Below are 23,705 nucleotides of genomic sequence, written 5' to 3'. Positions count from 1 at the left end.
GACCTTAAACTTAGGGTCAAATTTTTAACAAAATCTTGCACTTGTTCCTCTAGGACCACTTCACGTCCCCAGATGAGTACGATGAGCCGGCAGTCCTTTTCGAAGCCATCTCCACCCACCAGCAGAACCTGGTCATCGCTCACGAGGGCGACCCAGCCTGGAGGAGCGCTGTGCTGTCCAATGCCCCCTCGCTCCTCGCCCTGCGCCACGTCCTCGACGAAGGAACCAATGAGTACAAAATCATTATGCTCAATAGACGATACCTCAGCTTCCGTGTCATCAAGGTGAGAACTGCAACATATTAAAATTAGTCTTTGATTCCTTAATCGTTACAATTTTAAGTCACTTAACGAGAACTGAACTGTTTTTGCTGCAGGTTAATAAAGAATGTGTTCGAGGCCTTTGGGCGGGGCAACAGCAGGAGTTGGTGTTCCTGAGAAACAGAAACCCAGAGCGCGGGAGCATTCAGAACGCTAAGCAGGCTCTACGAAACATGATCAATTCTTCTTGTGACCAGCCCATCGGATATCCCATCTATGTTTCTCCGCTGACCACCTCCTACTGCAACTCACACCCCCAGCTTGGACACATCCTGGGAGGCCCCATCAGCATCGGGAATATACGAAACTTTGTTGTGAGCACCTGGCACAGGTTTGTAGCTCTCTGCAATAGTTTCATACTGCCACTGTTAATGTTTTCTTCTTTCTTCTTCTTTTATAATTAATTAGTTATATTCCAATGTTCTTTGTAGGTTACGGAAAGGCTGTGGTGCCGGCTGTAACAGTGGAGGGAACATCGAGGATTCAGATGCAGGAGGGTTGTCCTGTGGCAGCGGGAATGGGACTGGAGGCGACTCTCAGCAGAGCTCAGTGTCGCAGGGTGGGACCTCTTTACCTGCCCCCTCCCACACGTACCAGCCACACACTCTGGGTGAGCAATGCTCCCCAACACAACCACTAATACTATAAATAATATGTCAAATTAATGTTGTATCTTATAACAACTTATAACAGCCTCATTACCGCTTAACTGACACTTATTACAAAGACCTTAATATCAAGTGTTACCCACAGCATGTATGAGATTGAAACACTAAATCACTGGAGCACTCCTTTCGTTTCATGTGGTCTATATCTGACCTCTCCCTGTGTCCAGGCACCAGTCAGAGTTCCCAGTCTGTTCAGTCGGGATTGGTACGTCACTCTCCTGCCCGAGCCTCCGTCGCCAGCCAGTCATCATCCTACCGCTACAGCAGCAGCCGCCACTCATCCCTGCGCACCTCCACAACAGGCCTGGAGCCCTGTCGACGTTCCTCCACCAGCCAGCTGTCTCTACGCACACTCCCCACTACCCTGCAGCTCCGGCTGGGCTCCACCTCTGACCCTGCCGGCCCCTCCGCCTCCCTCTCCAGCCACAGCATCCCTCCCTGTAAACGCCACACGCTGGTGGGCCTTCTGGGCAACGACGGCCTGTGCAGCACCGTGACCGACCCCCTCAGCCAGCATCACCACCATCATCACCACCCGCAACAACACAACCCCACCATCTCCACCGTGCGCAGAGATGACATCTCCTACAGAGTGCAGGTTTGTGTGCAAAAAAAAAAAAAAAAGCTGGAATGAAATCATGTCAGAGCGTTGGCAGTTAGCAAGTGGAATTAAGCAGTTTCAGAGTCATGAATTACTCTGCATCAACAACAGAAAACTGTGCCAGAGTGTTTCTCATTCAGTCGCCTGTGCTCTGTTTTGTTAGTGTTGTAGCTCACTGACAGATAAACAACAGCCTTCATAATGTATAATTGTTAATGCAATGTATAAAATCTTTCAAAAAAAACTGTTAAACTTAGGGATTACATGAACTAAATGAATTGAATATAGTATGTCAACAAACAAGCAGACAGAATTGAACTACTTAAAATTATCAGTATACAGCAGAACGTAAACTCTGGTATGGTTTTAGAAACATAATTGTCAAAAATATGGTATAGCTATTGACGTTGCTCAAGTGATGTATCCAACTGATTACGGTGACTCCCTGACTCTTTATCTAGCGCCGCTATGAGGTCAAAACTTAATTTTATCCAGTACTTTGGTTTGTGACCAAAGACCTGCAAAACATACCACCTGGTTCCCATCATCCTCAGCTGTAGTCTGACACACTAAACTAACTCAATGATCATAGTAAACACCACACTTACACACATGCTAATTATGCTTGCATTATCTTTGTGAGCTTGATGTTAGCATTTAGCTAAAGTACAGTCCCACAGAGCCTCTAGCATGGCGGCAGAGCTTAGTCTTGTTATGCATATAATTAAAATATAGGCCATTAATAGAGTTTTAGAGCATGCCAGCATCCGCTTAACAACTTCTAATTACAGTAACACTCTACTGAAATGATTCATCCTATTCTGCTGCCTTGGTTGCAAGTAATCTCTTACTCTCCCTCAATTTTTGTCTCCACTAATAACTCCAAGCTGTCACATAAAAGCAAAAAGGAGAGGAAAACCTTACAAGACTTAAAATGCTATCGAGTTAACCATCTGCACTTGTATTTACAGTCAGTCCTGCCTTAATGTGAATCTTATTGTTGTGCTTCCGTGATGTCGCTCAGATTGTGGATGTCGGTCACGTGCTGGAGAACATCAACTTATCGAAGCGGAAGGAGCTGCAGTGGCCTGATGAGACAATGAGACTGAGGGCAGGACGGACCTGCTGGAGGGACTGGAGCCCCTCAGAGGGCATGGAAGGACATGTAAGTCTTTATTAAATCTGTAAAAGCATTAAAGCAGATTTATGTTTACTTATTCTGGACTGTTATGTTTGATCTGTTATGATGATGCTGCTGTTGTTTCACAGCTCACACACTCTCTGACCTCTTGAGCTAAAAATGTGATTTTGCTGTGATTATCTTGTTTGTACTTGTGTCCTATTTTTTGGCCCGTAACACCCTCTGTGACCTACTTGCTCTGTAACAATAAACGCCTCATAAATTTAATTGGATGCTTCCTGTCTGTTGCCCTCTGCAGGTGATTCACCGGTGGGTGCCTTGTAGCCGTGACCCAGCCAATCGCTCCCATATCGACAAGACCATCCTGCTGGTACAGGTGGAAGATAAGCTAGTGCCCATTATTGAGACTGGGGTCATTGAGTTGGGTGCAGAGGTTTGAGATGAGCAAGCACACACATTATACACACAGACTTGTGTGAAGATGAAGCCAGACCTCCCTGGCTTTCAGCAGGACGCGGGAGCCTACAGACAAATAGGAAATGGGAGCTCTCCCCCCTCCCCTGTTCCTTATCGCTGAGGGGGAAAGGAAGCCAGGGAAAAGTGCAAGCAGCGGCAGAGTATACATTCATCCAAGATCCTTTACTGCATCAATACACATCCACAGTATCTGCCTTGCTTTGCGTCTCATAAATGCTGCATGACAGTAAACAACTCTTAAATTAAGTTAGTTCTTGCTACTGGTAATTAATTTCTATGCATTTCATCGACTATTTCGTTGGCAATTCTGACAGAGTTGAGTGTAAACGAGCGTGTGGAGATTTTTTTGTGTTTTGATTGTCTTTAAATAATTTGCCAAAATAAGCCTGGTATTGAATATCTGCCATGGTTTCATACACATGAAAGCTTTTTTTTTTTTTTTCTGCTGCCAAGACAACAGAGAAATAAAGTTGTGATGCAGAGACTTGACGGCACTGCGCTCAACAAACTCCTCTGTTTAATTGTTGTCATTCCGTTTGGATTACTTTAAAATTTGCAAGACTACATTGCGCAAAGAAAAAAAGAACTTGCACTATAATTTGTTTTTGTTTTATTTACAGTGATGCACTACACTCTTTAGATAATATCACATTTTATTTATTACAGACTCTGAATGGCCATGGTTACCGATGCCTTGGGAATGAAAAAAAAAATGCAATCGTCATTCTGTTTTCAGCCATTTTTATTTTACTATTTTATGTTTGATAAACTTGAAAATAACTTTTTACTGTATATGATTATATCTATATCTATACATATATATATTTACACAAATATATATATATATAATGTCAATGTATAAAAGATTTTGTTTTCAATATTTATTACTGTGAACATGGTATTTACACTTTGTTACATCTTCTTTTATTTCTTTTTGGGACAAAGGTTAATGTATTAAGGACCATTGGTTGAAAACAAGATGCCGAATTTTTGATGGACTGTTTCACTATTTAACTTAATTCTTTTCTATATGGAGAAATAAAAGTTTGATTTATTGCTGACATCTTTAATACGCCTCCTGTTATTGTTTATGTGTCATTTCATGTTCTAGCAGACTAAAAACAAACACACCGGTGCACACTAACCTCAGTCATCTGCAGGGATTTTTAGTAGATGTTGCAGGAGAGACAAAGGTTAGAATGAAACTTGTGATTAGCAGGTGCAGTGACAGTGCAGAGATAGGGGATTTTATGAGTTACATGCTGTGGTTTATAATCTTTATCGCACAGAATCATATGAATCACGTGACATTTCCTCGTTCTCACTTTCATTGGTTATAAGGAGTTGTGTAAAATGCTGTAAATGTGTGAAGACTGCGTAGGTCTGAGTAATGACATTTATTTCTCGATGTCACATACTCTCAACAGTAAAGCTCATATGATTTGGTATACAAGCAGTGGTGGAAGAAGTATGCAGATCCTTTACTGGAGTTGATGTAGCTAAAAATAATGCTTTCAATCAAAATCAGAAATACTTTCTTATCCCCTAGGGGAAATTGTTTGTGTTACAGCTGCTCCCATTCAAAAGTCAGAATATGCAGAAATAATAATAATAATAATAATAAAATGGCTAAAGTAAAATTAGAAAAGCTTTGTCTGCAAAATGTACTTAAAGTATCAAAAGTAAAAGTACCCATCATGCAGAAAAAAAGTGGACTGGCCCAAGTTCGACTTGACAGAATAAAAGACAAAGAATATAATGTGATTTATTTTATGGCATCTACCAGCTCATGCTTCATTCACTTTTCTTTTTTAATTTCTGCTTTATTTTATTTTTTATTTTATTGCACATAAGAAAAAAATGCATAATAGATCAGTAAAAAAAAACAACAGAATACATACAGTATATAAAGATTGAGAAGTAAAAAAAAAAGAAGAAAATGTGCAGGATGAGCCAAAAACCCCATAAGGGCTTGTCGAGTGGCCCTCCTCATGTGAAACATTCAACACAAAGACAAAAAACATAGGTGGTAAATAAATGTATCACACAGCTAAACGAAAAACAATTGACACCAATGTCAATATTATTGATAATATGCAAAGTGATTAATGTGAAATAAAAATTCAAATCTTTAAAAAACATCTTATACAGCAAAGTAACTGGTGACTTTCTTTCAAGGTTCGAGGTTCTGCTTTATTGTCATGTGACTGTAAAATAAAAAGCAATTGCAGCCCCTTCACACACAGAAAATATAATATATTAAGAGTAGATTACTTTCCACCACTGTACCATCCATACTAATGTCAGTAAAGGCAAAATATATTATTTTTCAGATCAATAAATCATTAAAGTTTTGCTCAGAGAAGGGGTTGTTTACTCAGAAATGATCATCCACTGGAAAAGTCTCCTTAATCTAGTTTTCACTTCATCAGAAAACAGACATGCTCATACATGTTATTGCTCTTCCAATCACATGACTGTTTACAGTAAAGCCCCGCCCCTCCCGAGCCCTGTGATTGGCTGCTGCCTGAGAATTCCTATCATCTGTTTTTCCCGACGTCACATATAAATGTCCCATTGAGTCGCTGAGCGTGTTCATGTGGTGACTCCACTGCTGTTTTCTCCGGACGCTTCAGCAAAGAAAAGGTAAAAAACACGTTATTATCTATTCCTAATATCGCTGGGATTTATATGTAATATTTGTAAAAGCTTTCTCGCAGTCTGAGCTGTTTAAAAAATAGGATTTTATCGTGTTGTTAGCTTGTTGTGCTACTAGCTAGCTAGTTGTCGAGAAGGGATATCATCATGTGATATCCAGACAGTCAGGTGGGGTGTTTGTTGTTGTTTTTTTTTTTTGGCTTACCTGTCGTTGTTTGTCGCCACCTCACAGTCCAACAAACAACAGCAACTTTATTCTAAGAGTATATTTAATAAGGAGAGCTTTTAATGGTCCATGCTCTCCACACAGGACTCACACATCAGAAGAGGACATGTTTCAGTCAGTCTTCACCGTCCTGCTCGGCCTGAGTCTCGGGCTCGTGAGTGCATTTCCTTCCCAGGAGCCAGACAAAGGGAAAAACTGGGTAGTCATCGTTGCTGGCTCCAATGGCTGGTACAACTACAGACACCAGGTGAGAGTGGTAAAACAGGGACACTGCATGAAACTGACCCCACAAAGTCACCTTATCAAGTGTAAACTCTGCATGACCCAGTTGTTTTCCTTTACAATCCGCATTTTGATAAGATAAGGCACTTCCCTTTCTCCATACTCTCTCCCAGGCTTTTAAAATGTAACCCTAAACCTTCGTCTAATGCTTTTCTCTTTGTACCAGGCCGATGCTTGCCACGCTTATCAAATTGTCCACAAGAATGGCATCCCAGATGAGCAGATTGTGGTTATGATGTACGATGACTTGGCACAGAATGAAGAGTGAGTTGAGACATTTTTTAGTTTCTGTGAAGCTTATCTTTGTGATACAGACTTCTTCTTTCCCCCCCAGATATTAAAAAAAACACACAGTATTGCTTAGTCATTGACCCTTTATCCTTCCTCAATTGCAATTGCAAAAGCAGAATATGTAAATAACATTTGCAGGTTTATGAATCTTGTATACATGTTATACTGCATGTTTCTGTAACAAGACTGTGATCACTCGTTATTAACATGCTTTATTACCATTCAAGTTCAAGGGAAACTTTATTTGTAAAGTGCAAGATAAAGAGACAACAAACAAACAAACATTGCATCGAGGGACCAGCATAATTATCAGGACGGCAATAAAAACAATACAATGACGACTATTCTGCCCCCTCGCTAAAAACAGTATGACCAGCATAACACTTGTTGAATACATCAACAAAACTATTCCAGCAGCAACAAAACAATAAAAATCTACATAGATCATCCAACAATTAAGCCAAAATTCAGGTGTTAGGGTTGTGTTTTGACGTTCTACACTGTACTTAACACTAAGTACTAAGTTTTGGCCCCAAACCAATTCGAGGCCTTAATACAGTATCTGTATTTGCTGATGCTGAATCCGATCTGATACTTAACGCTACTTAAATGTTGATTAAACTTGTATCTGACACACACTGACGTAACAGCTGTGGCCTACTAAATCTGACACCCCTTATCTTCATGAGCTATTTGGTCCAAATACTGGAGGTCCTGGTTCAATATTAATAATAATACATTTATAAGCTTAAATCGTTAGTATGATAAGTGAAACTGTAAAAGGTACACAGTGTAGTTCTGGGAAAGAAATTCAGAGGAGAAAGATCGTCACTGACTGATTATGCCTAGATAAACAAGCTAGATAAACAAACTATTCATTTTCATAACTGAATAAACAAACTGCCCTTAAAGGACAACACAGTTTCACAGTTTTCCTTTGTTTATATGTGGCGGACCCTGCCACCTTTCTAGCTTCAAACAGTGTTCTGGGGACCTTATTTTTCTCTGAGAACAGCCTGTTTATTCAGTCACGGAACAAAAATATATTTCTGAGTTTCTATTATTAGCCTATAAATCTTGACAATATTAGTTTCTCGGAAACGACATAGTGCCCTTTGATAAGGAAAGTGCTGTACTCATATGCAGCCCCATTTGTAAACCACAGAACTGTCACACAAGCATGTCGGTATTTCTCATTTCGCTGTGGTATGTCAGCGCTGTGTGGTTCTTTGTCAGATCAGCAGCACCATTAACAGGCTGTTAAAGAGACTCACTGAGTGGAGTCACAAGGAACTGATTTTTGTGTTCCTGCAGGACCGACTAAAAGTTACATTACTGACATGGCGTGTGGGTAGAGGAGCCGTAGTGAAAGCAGATCCCGCAGTTTCGGTCAATTGGGATCACTGCTACACACTGAGGTGTTCAACAGTAATGAGCAGTGTTTACTTGGGCAAGTTGACTGGTCAGTAAGAGGCCCTATTTATGTAACTTTCTTTTTTTTATAAATACCTGCTCGAATGTATGAAAAAGTTAATTGTATGTCTGGACCTAGAGCTGAAGTAGAATTCAGTGGCAAGAGGGAAAACAATCTTAGCTATTCATGCTGACTATCTCCAAATAGTTAACTAAGGCTGCAACCTGTGTTCATTCCTAGTAATAATAAAAATGGAACACTAATTAATCCACAGATGTCTTGTTTTATCCAACCAGCAGCTCAAAACACAAGCGTAGTCACTGTTTGTGATGATATTAAACACAGAAAAGCTGCAAATCCTCATATCGGAGAAGCTGGAACCAGTGTTTGCTTTGTATGTTTGTTTGACTAATGACTTCACTAAAAGATTAATTAATAATCAAAGTTATTTATGAATTTCCTGGTAAGACCAATCAATTAATCTTGTAGTCAACATCAGCTTTCAGTACTGGCCAACTTTGTGAAATGACAGGCAGGTAAAATAAATACTGTCTACGGTTCTGATATGTTTTTAGAGTGAAGCCTGTGTACGTAATGAATTTCAGATTATATTCACTGCAGGTTCATTTAGTAGTAATCAACCAATGACGAGCTGAGCAATATAGTTGTTCTGCTATTGTTGACCGTCTACAAACTTGGACTTTGGCTGAGTGTCCATGTATCAAATTACCTCCATATAATGTGGGTCAAGTTTTAAAGATAAGTTATGCAACAGCGATTGTATTATATCCTTGTCTGACATGATTATAACCATATATTGGATGTTTGGTTAATAACTAACTTGTATTACAAGCAGTGCAGCTTGCATGATGTCACATGAAGAGAAGTCGATGGCCACTTATACTGATAACAGACTTGAATGTTTTTCATTGATTTAATGCAAAAAAAAGCTTATCACGAATTTATGGCTGCAACTAACAGTTATTTTTCATTATTGATTTACCTGCTGATTATTTTCTCAGCTAATCATTTGGTCTACAATAGGGATGTTTATGATTAATCATTGATCGATTAAACGCTGTTAAGAATTTAACAAGTTAAAATGTATTAACCGACAACCAGAGATGGGCACAAATATCAAAAAGTATCTTTACATGGCTGTTACTTATAGATAAGGGTTGTTGTTGTTACAGAGTGACTCTGCAGTGAAAGGGGAAATGATTGTGAAGTAACGTTGACCCGTCAGCTGACCCGTTAATCATTCATCTGCTCCCCTGTCATCATGACTAAATATTTTGTCAGCCATTTTCATTTCCCCCTTCAAATCTGAATCATGTTTTCGTTACCAGCAACCCCACCCCTGGGATACTGATCAACAGGCCAAACGGCACCGATGTTTACAAGGGTGTTCCTAAAGACTACACCGGAGATGTGAGTGCAAATATTTGTATAAGAGTACAAATCAAAGCTCTGGGATAAATGTTTAGCGTTAGCAGTGCTCTTGAAATTCAAACAGATTGTTTGTTTGAAGAGACTTGGATGTGTGAAGCAAACTTTTTGATTTCTGACTGGGTGTTTTTTTCTGCAGGATGTGACCCCAGCAAACTTTCTGGCTGTGCTGAAGGGTGACTCCTCAAGCGTCAAAGGAGGCTCGGGAAAAGTGTTGAAGAGGCAAGTGATACAATAAAACAAGAGATGGAGGAGTGAATCTCATGAAGAGATGAAACCTGATATCAGAATAATCTGGTTTGTCAAGATTATGTTTATAACGTTGCTCTCTTTGTCTTGGCAGCGGCCCCAACGATCACGTGTTTGTGTACTTCACAGACCACGGGGCGCCTGGTATTCTGGCCTTTCCCAATGATGATGTGAGCACTTTTCTTCCTCCTGCTCATTACCCACGAGCACCAGATGAGCTAGCTCTTAACCACAAAATATAAACCAGGAACTAAATATTCTAATGCTACTGAACGTGTTTTCCCAGATAGCTGTTTCTGTCACATGATGATGAGTCATGCTCCCTTTTATATATCTGAATACCTTTTATTTAACATCTGAGCAGTGTTTTGACATTTAAAAAATAGTTGATGCTACACCATTAAGTATGGTTGAAGGTAGTGAATAGACAGTGACATAAAGCAAAGATCAAGAGCCACACAGTCTTTGAAACACAATAGGTATCATTAGCCCCTTTCAGACAGATTTTGCAATAGCGCTGCAACAAAGGCTCACCTCTACACCGCCTTTGTTTTTTTACACTGAACCAAGCAGCACCAGCATAACACCTCCCCAGTGTGTTACAGCTCTGTTACTACCTCCACTGGTGGATCAGAGGCAGAACAAAACTCTGCCCCCATTCCGCCTCTGTAGCTTTTATACAGACGGCGAGTGGAATAATGGCACAATATTCCTGTCTATAATGTATCGTAAAGAGCTGCATCAATTAGCCAATTGATCTATTAGTTGATTGAAAGACTGTTTTGATAATTGATTAATCCTTTCCTTGTTTTTCAAGCAAGTCGTTCCAACGTCTTAAATGTAAGGATTTGCTGCTAGGGAAGTTAGGGAAGTTGATTCTGGAGAAAGATAGCTGACGCTTTGGATCTGTATTCAGCTCAAAATTATAACCCAAGGCCGTCTGTGTTTGACGACCTGGGATTAAGACTCAACAGTCATCTATCTTTCTCCAAATTTGCCTCCTGTTTACTACCTTTAATCGAGAAATGAAATGGCAGATTAATTTATAAAGAAAACTATTGTTAGTTGCAGCCTTTTTTGGGCAACAACCCCAGCACTGATGGCAACAACTATGTACTGTTTATATGTTGAATGGTTTGTATGTATAATCCAGCAGGATACTTAAAAACATTTAAATTAAAAGTAGTTCCTGTCCTCTCTCTTTCTCTGCAGCTCAGTGTAGAAGACCTCCAAGCAACCATTACATACATGCACGACAATAAGAAATACAAAAAGGTACGTTACAACATGCTGTTGTTGTTTTTTTTAGAAATACTGTATGTGGCTTAATCACTGACCTACATACTGTGTGACATGTACAGTCAGGTGATGATGTATGTAGCTGCGGTGGAAGATTAGATCATAAAACTTGTTTTTATCTTCTTTCTTCCCCCACACACACACACACACACACACACATTCACAGATGGTGTTTTACATTGAGGCATGTGAGTCTGGGTCAATGATGAACCACCTGCCTACTGACATTGATGGTGAGTTGAACTTTAGCTTATCAGTCACTTTCCAGTAAAACCAAGAGATAATGACACTGCATGATCAATATGAGGTGTCAGTCAGTGGACTAATTTTGAACTTGACTTTCCCTTGTGACCATCAGACCTACATTTGACGGGGAATTTAAAGCCACAACTTAAAAGCAAATCAGCCAAGAATGACCAGTAGAGGCTCATGTGATTTACATCCTGTGTCATCTTTGGACTAGACTGAGATCAGCACTGCAGTGTGTGGACTTTAGATTGCGACTCTTAGTCCTTTGTTGTGTCTCATCAAACACTGAGGTCAGCGTTATGGCTTGTGGTAATTTGTGAGCCCAGTCATACTGTCATGTGCTTGGTCTCATGTGATAACCATAACAGGACATGGATCAAGGTTCTGGTTTTACTGTGTTAAACCAGAGTTGTCACACACTTCACTCTGTGGTTTTAATGACGGTAACACCTCCCAAGTCTAAATGTAAAGCAGCAGTTTATTTTCACACACATTCACTCTTTAACTTGCAACAAGCGTTCACACTCTTCTAGAGTCTCATGCGTTGTGTTTGAAATGTTTTTCTGAGGCTGTCAAACAGACACGTGATTCGTGTTTAGGTTTCCCTCATTTTCTGCCAAACTGTCACACAGCATAATATGAGAATGTCTCCGTGTTTTCAGTGTACGCCACCACAGCAGCCAACCCTCATGAGTCCTCTTACGCCTGCTACTATGACGAGAAGAGGGACACGTACCTGGGAGACTGGTACAGCGTGAACTGGATGGAGGACTCTGATGTGGTGGGTTATGTTTCCCGAAATGATTTCAATCACAGTGAAGTAGGGGCGCTCTATATGCCAATAAACATGTCCATTTTTACGCAAAAAAGAAATAAATTGATGTATAACAGTCAGTGCTAACCTCGGTGACAAATACAATGCATCTCCTGTGAAGAGTTCACAATGTTTCGCCAGTCGTTTATTGAAATGTTGGCTAGAAGGAGAAGAAAATGTTGGGTTTCTATTAGCTCTTTCCATTGCATGTTAATATGTCACCTATTGTAGTGGGAACTACCACAGAAACAGTTTTGCATGCTTTACCAGATGTTAATATGTGTATCTGTCTTTAGTTACCTGTATTTTCATGTAACGGTAGTTCAACCAATCTGTTACAGACTGATTTTAATGGTACAAAAGCAACTCAGGATATATTAGGTACATTAAAGGTTATTTACTGTTCCAAACACCTGGTGACAAAAGGCAGGAAAAGGAAGTGGTGAGAGTTTCCAACAGCAGCAACAGTCGTTTGTTTTCAACCAGCAGAATAAAAACCGGGTGGGTAGTTTGCATAAGCAGCAGTGACAGCACTCGCGGGCCTATGAAATACTGTAGAAGCATCCAAAACCGAAACTTGATTTACATCAAAAGAAAAAAAACAAAACACTTTTTATTCATTAAATCCTGAAAATGTTATAGTTTTACTTTGCTTTGTGTTTTGGAAACATTTTGCTGCTTATTTTACGTGATGTTGTTTTTTTGTGCTTTCAGGAGGACCTGAACAAAGAAACTTTGGTGAAGCAGTTCAAGATCGTGAAGAGCCACACAAACACCAGCCACGTCCAGCAGTACGGAAACAAGGTGAGAGAATGACTGAAGGAACGCTGCTGAAGAAGGAATAATGTAGAGCCAAAGTCTCGTAATATCTTGAATTCTTTGTGACTGGCAAAATAGTTGTCGATTGTTCCCTGCCCTTATTTTGATCTTTACCTTGAGTTTCTTTCTTTCTACGCAGACTATGGCGCACATGAAGGTTATGGCGTTTCAGGGTAACACCATGGCAAACAGCCCATCTGCTCCCCCAATGACCCTGCAGCCAATCACAAACCCGGATCTGACCCCGAGCCCCGACGTTCCTCTGGCCATCCTCAAGAGGAAGTTGATGGCCTCCAATGACATCAGAGTTGCAAGGGGGATGCTGATGGAGATCAGCGCCCACCTCAAGGTAAAAACTAGCTATGAGAATCAGATTTATCGGAAAACATATAACTGCACAAATTCCACTATAACAGATCTCATATTACAGAGTTCAGTGTGTGAATATGTGTGTGTGTTTGTGTTCAGGTCAGGGAGATGCTGGCTGACACGATGCGTGAAGTGGTTGAGAAGGTGACCGGCAGTCAGCTCGAGGCTGAGCAGGTTCTCAACGAGAAAGCCGATCTCTCCCAGCACGCTTGCTACAAGGCTGCATTCAACCATTACAAATACAACTGCTTCAACTGGCACAAAACTGAGGTAGAGCTGCACAGAAGAGTCCCATCAGCACATTTAAAACAGACCGGGTTTCCTCATTTGGAAAGTGTCGGGTTATTTTTTACGTAACGGTTGATTAGTCAGAGTTTTGGCAGGATTCATCTGCAGCTGACGGTTGAAACTTACTGACATGCCAAAAGTGTGGTTCTGCTTCAAAAGAGGAAGCGGCAGATGTGCTGCTCATCGGTCGGTATCAGACCTCAGTCATTCACTTTCTTTGCATTCAGCTGACTCCAATACAGAGAGACTGACTCAGCAGAAAGTGTAGTGAAAACCATATTCTCAAGTGTTATGCTTTAACAAATGACGCCTAATGCAAGCGCATTTCTTTAGCTTATTTAAACTTTTTCTACGAGTGTTCCAAGTAGGATTCACCAAACTCTCTTAACTTGTAACTCGTAAATTCCTCGTTTCTACCTGATAAATGCCGCCTGGTCATGAGGTGAGCATGCGTAATATAAGGAGGGAGTAAAAAGAAGAAAATTAGCAAGTATAGTTGTGAGATACTTTCATGCAGCTGTTTGGTTCATTCATTGAAATGATCCCTTTTCTTTGAAACTGTTTGACATTTGAATTCCACAAATACAACGGGTGGGAAAAACGGTGTGGTCATGAACATAATAGCATTACTGTACATCTCTGGGGATCTTTCTAACACGTGTGACGTCCTCTTGTGTTTCAGTATGAATACGCTCTGAGACATCTGTACGCTCTGGTGAACCTGTGTGAGAGAGGATACTCTGCCCACAGGTACAGTCTACTTCCTCTCTCTTTCCCCCTTCTCATCGGCAAATCTCTCCCCTGTGACGTGTGAGTCAATTTTTATTTTTTGTAATTTGACACAGAAACCGATTGTATTTTGTTGTTCCTCTCTGCAGCATCCAGCGTGCCATGGACTCAGTGTGTCATCTCAGCAATTAAAAGTGTTTCTGCAGATCCAGGAAAGCCTCACATCAAACTGCTTCCGCCCCCATGTGGGAAGTCCTGGGGAGACAAAGCTTCTCTTTGCACAGCTTAGGAATCAATCCGACGTGGAGTTGACGTTATCGTTTGATCAGCGCACTAACTGTTTTTTTTCTTTTTTTAAGACTTTTAATGTTTTTTGATTTTACTGAGAATTTTTAAACGTGTTTTGTGATGAGTTGCACTATTGCTGTGAAGAGTTTGTGGATGATATTTTACTGCTTTTGATTGTTTATTTGTTTATCCAATAGGAAAGACAAATACAATGTGAGATTCATGTAAACTTTTTTGCTCTTAGCTTTACTTGTGGTGTGAAAGGCTTTACATGAGAGAATGTTTGATTGACATGTAAAGGACATACCACTATCTATTGAATGTTTGCTGAACCTCAAGAGACTTTGTTGTCAAACAGGGATCTTGAAATAAATCTTAAGACCAAAACTGCCAAAAAATTACTCGTATTTCCAGTGTTTCTACTTCTGTGGATGTCCTGCCCATGATTTTACCATTTCCTTAAACCAAATGATTTATTTCACAGCGTAGTCTTCCTTACACATCAACAGTGGGTCGTCTCCAGAAGAGGATTTGTATGGTGTCATAATAATTCTACCTAAGCCTATTTTCCTGTGATCAAAACCGCCTTTTCCTCTTACACCATGAACCACTGTCAGCTTTATAGCCTCCCTCTGAGCTTGTTTGGTACATTTTACAGGATATTTCTTTCATGAAAAGAATTTTTAAGCAGATTTAGTGCTTGATCCAAACCAAGAATCGTACAAGAAAACATCACCTTCTTCTACATTCAGTGTGATGATTTGATAACATTTTAGTTAAAACATCAATAGATGTTTAGCTAATTGGCACTTAACATAAAGTACAGCAGCATGTGAATGGTATTAGTTTGGTAGGTATTTGTTCATGAAATAAAGTATTCATGCAATCAAAATTCTGACTTAATGATGGCAAAAAAAGTTATAAGATGACCCAAGTCTGGAGATTGAATGTGATATTTACATTTAGCAGACACTTTTGTCCAGAGCAACTTACAGTAATACATACATACACTGATGGTGGCTGCTATGCAAGGTATCTTGCCCAAGGACACTTCAACATGCAGACCAGGGGAATCGAACCAGCGACCTTGCGATAACAAAACGCTGGCTCTACCCCTGAGCCACAGCTGCCCAATGAACCTAATATCTGACATATTTCAGTTGATCCATAGTGTCAATCCAGACAGAAATGTGTTGTGTTTCCCACAAGATGAAGCCTACTGATTTTATTGATAACCTTATTTTCCTCTGGCGCCACCGTGAGGTTCACATTTGTGATTTTGAGTGAAATATATCTGTCAATTAGTGAATGGATAGCCATGATATGTGGTTCACACATTTTTAGTTCCTGTCCGGATGAATTTTAATAACGTTGGTAGTCCTTTAAGTTTTCATCTAGCACCATCAAGTCAAAATTTCAATTAATCAAGTCATTTTTTTATTATTACTTTAAGTATTCAACTAACACTCCCAGCAATGATTATTTCCTGTGACACAGATTTGGCTGAGTGGCTTAAGGAGATATTGATTGACAGGCGCACTGCATCACACCAATCCAACAAAAGCTGCACTGAATAATGGAAGCTCACATTAAATAATGAGATTGCGACATCTAGTGGTGACATTTATGACCTACATCTTACATTTTTTTCTTAATTTAATTTGTGTGGAGGACTGTCGTTTTTTTCTACCTCTTAATTAATAGACACAATTACAAAGTGATTCATTGTTTTAGATTTTTTTATGGGCAATAAAAAGAGGAATTTAAAAGTAATTTACAAATCAAATTATGGTTGTTATGGTTAATATGGTGCCCTTAGCAGGATGGACCCTCATTCCGGAGCTAGCTTTTCTGTAGCATGACTGAAAGGAGTCTGTGAACTTTCAAATCGGCGCTTGCTTGTTCTCGTTTGAATTATAAATATCGACCTAATTCATTTAATAGAGTGGATAACGTGATATCTTAAATTAAAAATAAAGATAGCTATAGACGAGGCATTAACTTGGAATTGTAAGCAGGCAAAAACTCTGCTACCTAACTCAGTCGCGAGGGTCCTGGTAGGGAGGCGGCCTCGTTTAGTTCCTGCCCTCCTCTTAAAACAGGAAGACAACTTGACCGAAAGCCGACATGAAATTATTACCGACGGCAGTAAATGTCCACTAGCACTCAAACTAAGCTACGAGGAGGACACAAGAAGACCGGCTGGATTAAACTTTAGCTGTGCCGTCTCTGCTGACTCCCTCCACGAGTGAAGCCGTGTATCTTTAGCTCGCTACGTTAGCTTGTTTGCTAACTTAAACACACCGTAGGTCCGGGGTCGAGATTTTTCACAGCTGGCTTGGTTGCGCAAGATTTGCTAGCAAATCTGCTGGTTTTCGACACCCTTCATAACATTTCACCATGGGATCCAGGGCGTCCACGTTACTCCGAGAAGAGGAAATAGAAGAAATCAAGAAGGAGACTGGGTGTAAGTGGAGCTCAGACTGTCACACATTAGCTGCAGCTAGCAAGTAACTTGAAACCCTAATGTTTCTTCTGCAAAACCCCCCAAATCATGTCATTCAAAGAAGTTGTGTTAATGTAATTTCTGATACTACTTACATTACTGCTGTGTAACGCATTCTTCCTCTGAACATGATAGTTATTATCAGGTGGAAAGCCATTGTGTGTACCTGTTATCTTCTGGTTACCTGGTTGTGAAATCTCTGTTATCCTCCCTACAGTCTCCCACAGTCAAATCACTCGTCTGTACAGCCGCTTCACCAGCCTGGATAAAGGTGAAAACGGCACCCTCAGGTAAGCAACAACGCAACCACTACTGTGGAAATAAACGTATTAAACTCCAGCCAGATTTGTATCTACGGAGGACAGATTAAACGACATAAAAACCAGTAATAAAGGCATTAAAAATTCATTTTCTCCCTGACAGCCTTGTAAATTCTTATTAAATGATGCCTGCAGGTTATTCTAGCCTTATATTGGCTTTGTCTGTGATTCTTCTAAGTTCTTGCAGTCAGCAACAGGTACATAATGTTCTTACAGATGAATACTAGAAATAAGTCACAAGCAATTTAAAACTATTTCTATTCCAATAGGAATACAAAAAAGGTCATTGAGCTGTTGTTACTGGATCACATCACTCATTCTCACATGGCTGCCACTGTGATTGATCATTACATCTTTCTACATGAAAGATTTACTTTTTATCTGACGCACTCAGGTATTCAGTTGACACCTCAGTGTGACATTTCTGTGGTTTGTGATTAACCCTTTGGCTCTGTCCTTTTGTCTGGGCAGAACAAGCAATAGGTGAAGAAATAAGTAATCATTACGAATGTGTTTGACACTTGGTTTGACACAGCCCTTTGATTGGGCAGTGAGGGGTCATTTGCAGATCAGTCCCTCAAAGGTACTTTATTTACTTTGATAAAACGTTGTTTTACATCGACTCAGCCAGGTTATATAGGATGTCAAGTCTACTTACAGATGGATGACAGATTTAAAAAAACATGAAACTTTGTAGTGTGTTCCTTTTTGTAGAATGTTTTCACAAAACATAATTTGAGTTGTTTATAGCACAATAACACCTGATTTAATGTGAAATAAGTGAAGTGAACAAATCATCTTAAGTGTATATAAACAAATATGTAATTTACCAGAGCTGTAAGCTGCTGGAAAAGCTTGAAAATGCCCCTTGAAATTGCTTGAAAGTTGCTTAAATAAGACTACGAACCCTGAGCATCTCTGTACAGATCTTTTGAAAGACGTTGTGTTTACACACAACAAGTCTTTAGTTCCGTTTGTTCTTGCTCCATTGCTTTCAGTCACAGCACACAGTCCGGTACGTTCTCCTTTTCCCCAAGGTGACTTTCTTATCATTTATTAGTTGCCACAACAGTGAGATTTAACATATTTCTCAGCTGACAACCATGCAGTCATACTGAGGGATGGAGGGACTTTTTCAACTGACGGACAAGTTCCTTGTTCAGTCATTTGATGTATTTTCCCAACCAAAACCAAACCTGTTTATCTTCTCCTCCTGTTTTCATATTAATAGTAGTAGGACAAAGAGCTTTGTACTTTGTACTCTTTCTAGAGGAGCGCTCAGTCTCAAGATTTTTGGTATATTGTTGTAAGGTTTTAAAGTAACAGCATCTCTTTTGATTTCATGTGTGAAAACATGTGTCGGAACTAAATTTCGATCATATCTTATCCTGTCTGCAGTCGAGAAGATTTCCAGAGGATCCCGGAGTTGGCCATCAATCCGCTGGGAGACAGAATCATCAATGCGTTCTTTCCTGAGGGGTGAGCTGTCCCTGTTATTTGTCTGCTGCTTTTGGAAATCTTGTTTTTCTACGCAGGAGTGTGCATTATAGGTTTGAGTCAGAGCCACCACAGAGCTGAACGAGGCCATCAGGGGTTTTTTACTTGTGGCTGCTCCACTGCAGACTTGAGAGGCTCAGGCTCTACTGCCAATTCTGTGTTTGACAAACATAAAATAAAGTGGGTTTCTTGACCACCGCAGGTTCTTTCTGTATGTTTGGCAGTTGTTTGGCTGTTTTTATCAGTCTGAAAGTTGAAAACCAGATGTTTTCAGATGTATCATTAAAATCCCAAAAAGTAAGATGTGTAGGCGTCTTAATTTTAGCTGTGGATTTTAATGGTTTTAGATGTGTTTTCTTGCTCTAGTTTTGGCTTGTTTGCTTCTGAACAACTTGAGGATGGAGGTGGAGAGCTTTTTATTCTGTAAAATGGTGTTGGGTTACGACTTGTTTGAGTTTTCATTGTGGCTCACAGCTAATGAGTGTAAAGGTAATCTGAGCCAACACACAATCGGTGATAGCTTTTGTTGTGTACGTCGTAGTAAATCCTCTTTTTTCTTTGATTAATGTGCTGTTTAGTTACTTGATTCTCTGTCTCTGGTTTTCAGAGAGGACCAGGTAAACTTCAGGGGCTTCATGCGGACCTTGGCTCACTTCAGACCAATCGAGGACAATGAAAAGAACAAGAACGCCGCTGCCAGCGAGCCACTCAACAGCAGGACAAACAAGCTGCTCTGTAAGTATAGAGCTCAGTCACACGGGCGTGTCCAGGTGGAGTTGGTGAACAATATCATGAACATTCACAGGATTTTATCTAACTGCCATGACTTATCTATATATTTTTATATTTTTCCAGTTGCTTTCCGTCTGTATGACCTGGACAGAGATGACAAAATCTCTCGGGATGAGCTGCTGCAGGTGAGTCGATTGGTTTGTCATGTAATAAAGACAATCACTGTACAGTTTGTGGAAACAACTGGTTCATGCAATAAGGAAGATCATGAATAATGTCATTTCAGAGACGTCTCAACAAATGAACAAATGCTGTTGTGCAATATCCATGTCAAAATCCTGTACAGAGAGAGGGATTTCCAAGTTGATGATAAGACTTGACTGATAAGATAATGAGGCGATATCTCACCTTAACTACAGGTTGATTTTTCCCAGACAGTCTAACATCCTGTATTTTGGCTTCCCTCTATGTTATTTGTTGTCCCTCTGTGAAGCCAGCTCGGTTTCAGTAACATCTAGTGACCTGTAATTGCTGTAAGCTTGAGGTTAAATGACTCAGACAAATCTCTTGTTTTGCGCAAAACACTTGTGCGTGCCCTGCTTCATGTCAAGCACGAGGCTTTAACACTCTAAGTAATGTTTGCCTGCCTGTTTAAGTTAATGCGTCTTCACTGTATTTTATAATCTTACAATTCCTACAGTCAAGTGTGGCTGCTGTTTAGTTGCCATATAACCTTTAAAATCTACAAATTATCTTGTGTAGTGCTTAAATAAATGAAGCTTTATTAGTTTTTTCAGATCATTTCTCCATTCTGTGTAAGAAAACATCACAACTTTTATTTCATCTTTGCCATGAGCTGTTTTTCACTGGTATTCATTAACCATGACGGGACATTTTATTTCTTCCTTCCAGGTCTTACGGATGATGGTTGGTGTAAACATTTCAGACGAACAGCTTGGCAGCATTGCTGACAGGACTATACAGGAAGCTGACACAAATGGAGATAACTCCATTTCCTTCAATGAATTCATCAAGGTAAGTTTTGGGGAATAACACACTCTCTTGTGTATCTAAGTATTATTTACTTTTAGGCTTCTTTCTACTAAACTGGTATACCACAGAAAAGGAAAACAAATATTCCAAGGACACATTGTGTACAGTACAGGATGGCATGTGCACAAAGTAGAACTTGTGTCTTTGCTTAGTCACTATGAGATTACAAAATATGCAAGATGAATTCTTTCAGGTTAATCTAAGCCCTGGTTTTCATTATTTTGAACACAGTTCAGTATTTGTGTGAATAACTAAGTGAAAATCACATTAATTAAAATCAAGTTAAATACTGAAACTTATTCAACATACATTCTATATACTTTGTGTCCCAAAACCCAACCAAAATGTGAGCATTTTTGCACTTCCAGTTGTCTGAAATAAGTTGTGTTTAAAACAAGCTTAAGAGATTTTCATGTTTTGTTCTACAACATAAAATATGTGTAGTGTAATATGTTATTCTTCATTAGAGGACCACAACATACAAACAGCTGCTCTAAGTATCTAAAGTTGTTCTGTTTTTGTTTCCTCAGGTGTTGGAGAAGGTGGATGTGGAACAGAAGATGAGCATCCGGTTCCTGCACTAAAAGGCTTTTCTTCGTTCTTTTTTTTATTTTGAGTAGAGCTTCAACATGTCAGTTGATGTCAGAACACAACCTCATCCAGCTCCTCGACAGGCTGCTTTGGCCCACACTACGAGTTCACGCTGTCAGATCAAGCATTAGGTAGATAATGTCACAGATCTTGAGTTTCTGCCTTTGCACTGCTCTGTAAACAAAGGGAAAAGTTGCGTGCCTTGGGTTGTTTTATGCAATGTCACTGTATTTTTTTTTTTCCCAGTAATGGATCATTATTTATTAGAAAACTTTAGAGGGTCACAGTTAGTACCACTGCTGTTCCACTTTCACATGAAAATGTATTTTATAGCACGGTACGATAAAGCGTTTTGCTATTGCAGTGAGTAAGTTTTTAATCACGCTGTTCCATGGATGTTTAGCACATGCTGTGTCTTTGTCCATATACATATGCAATAGTTACAAGTCAAACTTGTAAAGCGTGTGATTCATCTTCAAAACAGACAGTGTTTTTAATGCTAACAGGATCTTATGACTCCTTTTTCTTTGACTTGAGGCAGAGCAAGTCAGAGCAGCCAGACTGGCAAGTTTGTCCCTCGAATCAAAGCAGGACCTAATGTCTCTACAGATTTTTGTGTTCTACTCACTGAAGTGCCATGACTTTGGTTCCCCTTTCTAAGTTATTATCTGAACAGTAAACAGGAACCTGTGGTCATGTTTGTGTGTTTTTTTTTTTCATATGGGTTAACCTAGCTACTGCCAATAGATTGTAAATACCTGTGTCAATTGTTGGACTGCAACCAAAGCAAGTTTGACCTCTTTCAAAGCCAGTAACCACCCAGGGCCTGTTGGAGCCACAGCTGATTTAACATGTGAATAATGCATTCATTCACAACTAAAACTGTGATGGTAGAAGATTTCACACAAAATGCTGCTCTCTCTTTGGCTAGTATCTGTGTCTTCCCTAGCACATGTTCTGACAGGTAATCATAGTGCTTTTGCAAAATGGTATCATTAAGACTTAGCTGCCAACGTGGCCTGCTTTCAGAAAGCTTATCTCCAGATTGAGTCTTTATAAATCCCTGGCTAAGAGAGTCAGGCCCTGTGGTGGAAATTGGGCTGTGGACCAGTTAGTTACTAGACTTCAAACAGGTAAACTCACAATGACTCACTATGCTTCTATTTATATAACCAGTCTCCCTGTAGGTCAGAAGAAATGTCTATGCACTGCTCAAAACTTGTCTTTCAATTTCTTACCCAAATTCATTCAAAGTATATTTTCTGTACAGGATAGTGCACATGAATTGGAGTGCAAATGTCTGACCCTTAAATCATTAATGTGAATTTATTCAATCATAACAAGGATGCCCTGCCGCAGAGGAGTGCTGGGAAGACAACTTGACCATCTTATTAATCATTGTGTAATTATCAATAGGGTGTGATTCACATGTTATGTGATGTTGGTCTAGGTATTATCAAAGTGATTCATGAATTTGATTTGAATAAAATAAGTGCCATGCTTACTTTGTGTGCTTTTTCTTAACGTGTGTATCTGATTTTATTTTAGTCTTTGTACTGTATGAACACTTCAGGCCCAGGTCAGAGGTACCGAAGTGAAGAAATTACTTTTCTGGTGATCCATTTTCTAAATCTGATCTAAATTGGTTTCTTTCCTGTGTGTGTATGACTAAGTTTTGCCAGGATAATCTTACCAAGTTCCTTAATTATTTTTCTATCTTTGAAACCAAGTCAAAAAAGTGTCTTTCAAACAGAAATCTAATTTTTCATGTGTTAAACCTAGTGGAAAAAAATCTGTTTCACACATGCAATTTTGTTTTCACCAGGAAAAAAAAAAAAAAAATTTCACTGTCAAACATGAAGAAAACATTTTTTTCACTCGGTTTCGCAAATGAAAAACATATTTTTTTCTCTCCTGTCATTTTTTTTTTGCCACTTGGATTCACACATTAGTAATTCTTTTTTACTCTTTCACAGTGTTTTTTTTTTTCCCACGAGAGGAAACAATTAAGATCACAATAAAAAAAAATGTCTTCACTTGTCCCTGAGGTCTTCTGAACAGAGGAGACTAAATTAAATTCATGTTTAAATTCTGCTTGCACAATAAAGACACAAAAACATTTGCAAATGCAAACCAATGCCCAAACTAACATACTTAGGCTTTTAATCTAAATGAAAAATTTGTTTGTAAAATGTGACTGAATAAGAATAGCATTGCAACAGTCAAATGTTAATTACATCATTAATTTATAAGAAGAAGAAAAAAATTAATAATTTAGTCAGTAAACATTAAAAAGCTGTCAAACAAACGGTCCAACACAATATTCAATTTACATGAAAGCAGCGAACAGTTCTTTATAAATGATAAAAGATTAT

The 23,705-nt window shown here is 39.4% G+C and overlaps 3 protein-coding genes across 4 annotated transcripts in view; all 3 read left to right on the top strand.

The window, feature by feature from the left end:
• Nucleotides 1-4,277, top strand: part of pcnx1 (pecanex 1) — a 32,919-nt gene extending 28,642 nt beyond the window's left edge. Inside the window, exons 31-36 of one of the 2 annotated variants that reach the window (XM_073483554.1) lie at nucleotides 54-284; nucleotides 377-651; nucleotides 752-879; nucleotides 1,156-1,586; nucleotides 2,614-2,754; nucleotides 3,029-4,277. In XM_073483554.1, coding sequence (XP_073339655.1) covers nucleotides 54-284; nucleotides 377-651; nucleotides 752-879; nucleotides 1,156-1,586; nucleotides 2,614-2,754; nucleotides 3,029-3,169 — 1,347 coding nt within the window. In that variant the 3' untranslated portion in view covers nucleotides 3,170-4,277. Of the gene's footprint in view, nucleotides 1-53; nucleotides 285-376; nucleotides 652-751; nucleotides 931-1,155; nucleotides 1,587-2,613; nucleotides 2,755-3,028 lie in introns of both variants that reach the window. The other variant, XM_073483553.1, reaches the window with a different exon arrangement.
• A 1,495-nt stretch (nucleotides 4,278-5,772) lies between these two features.
• On the top strand, nucleotides 5,773-15,018 carry lgmn (legumain). Its single transcript, XM_073483579.1, has 14 exons — nucleotides 5,773-5,853; nucleotides 6,176-6,338; nucleotides 6,540-6,637; nucleotides 9,428-9,509; nucleotides 9,667-9,749; nucleotides 9,871-9,946; nucleotides 10,989-11,051; nucleotides 11,242-11,308; nucleotides 11,987-12,105; nucleotides 12,853-12,942; nucleotides 13,097-13,306; nucleotides 13,426-13,596; nucleotides 14,297-14,364; nucleotides 14,493-15,018. Exons 2-14 carry the CDS (start codon nucleotides 6,198-6,200, stop codon nucleotides 14,533-14,535), a joined length of 1,311 nt encoding a protein of 436 aa, XP_073339680.1. The 5' UTR covers nucleotides 5,773-5,853; nucleotides 6,176-6,197; the 3' UTR covers nucleotides 14,536-15,018.
• Nucleotides 15,019-16,727: 1,709 nt separating this feature from the next.
• Nucleotides 16,728-22,834, top strand: chp1 (calcineurin-like EF-hand protein 1). The gene is made up of 7 exons (XM_073483587.1): nucleotides 16,728-17,098; nucleotides 17,355-17,427; nucleotides 18,856-18,936; nucleotides 19,562-19,689; nucleotides 19,810-19,871; nucleotides 20,599-20,721; nucleotides 21,270-22,834. The coding sequence occupies exons 1-7, from the start codon at nucleotides 17,032-17,034 to the stop codon at nucleotides 21,321-21,323; spliced, it is 588 nt and encodes a 195-aa protein (XP_073339688.1). The 5' UTR covers nucleotides 16,728-17,031; the 3' UTR covers nucleotides 21,324-22,834.
• The last annotated feature ends 871 nt before the right edge of the window (nucleotides 22,835-23,705 follow it).

Source organism: Pagrus major, chromosome 16, assembly GCF_040436345.1.
Source record: "Pagrus major chromosome 16, Pma_NU_1.0".
Taxonomy (NCBI): domain Eukaryota; kingdom Metazoa; phylum Chordata; class Actinopteri; order Spariformes; family Sparidae; genus Pagrus; species Pagrus major.
This window is presented reverse-complemented; position numbering and strand designations above follow the sequence as displayed.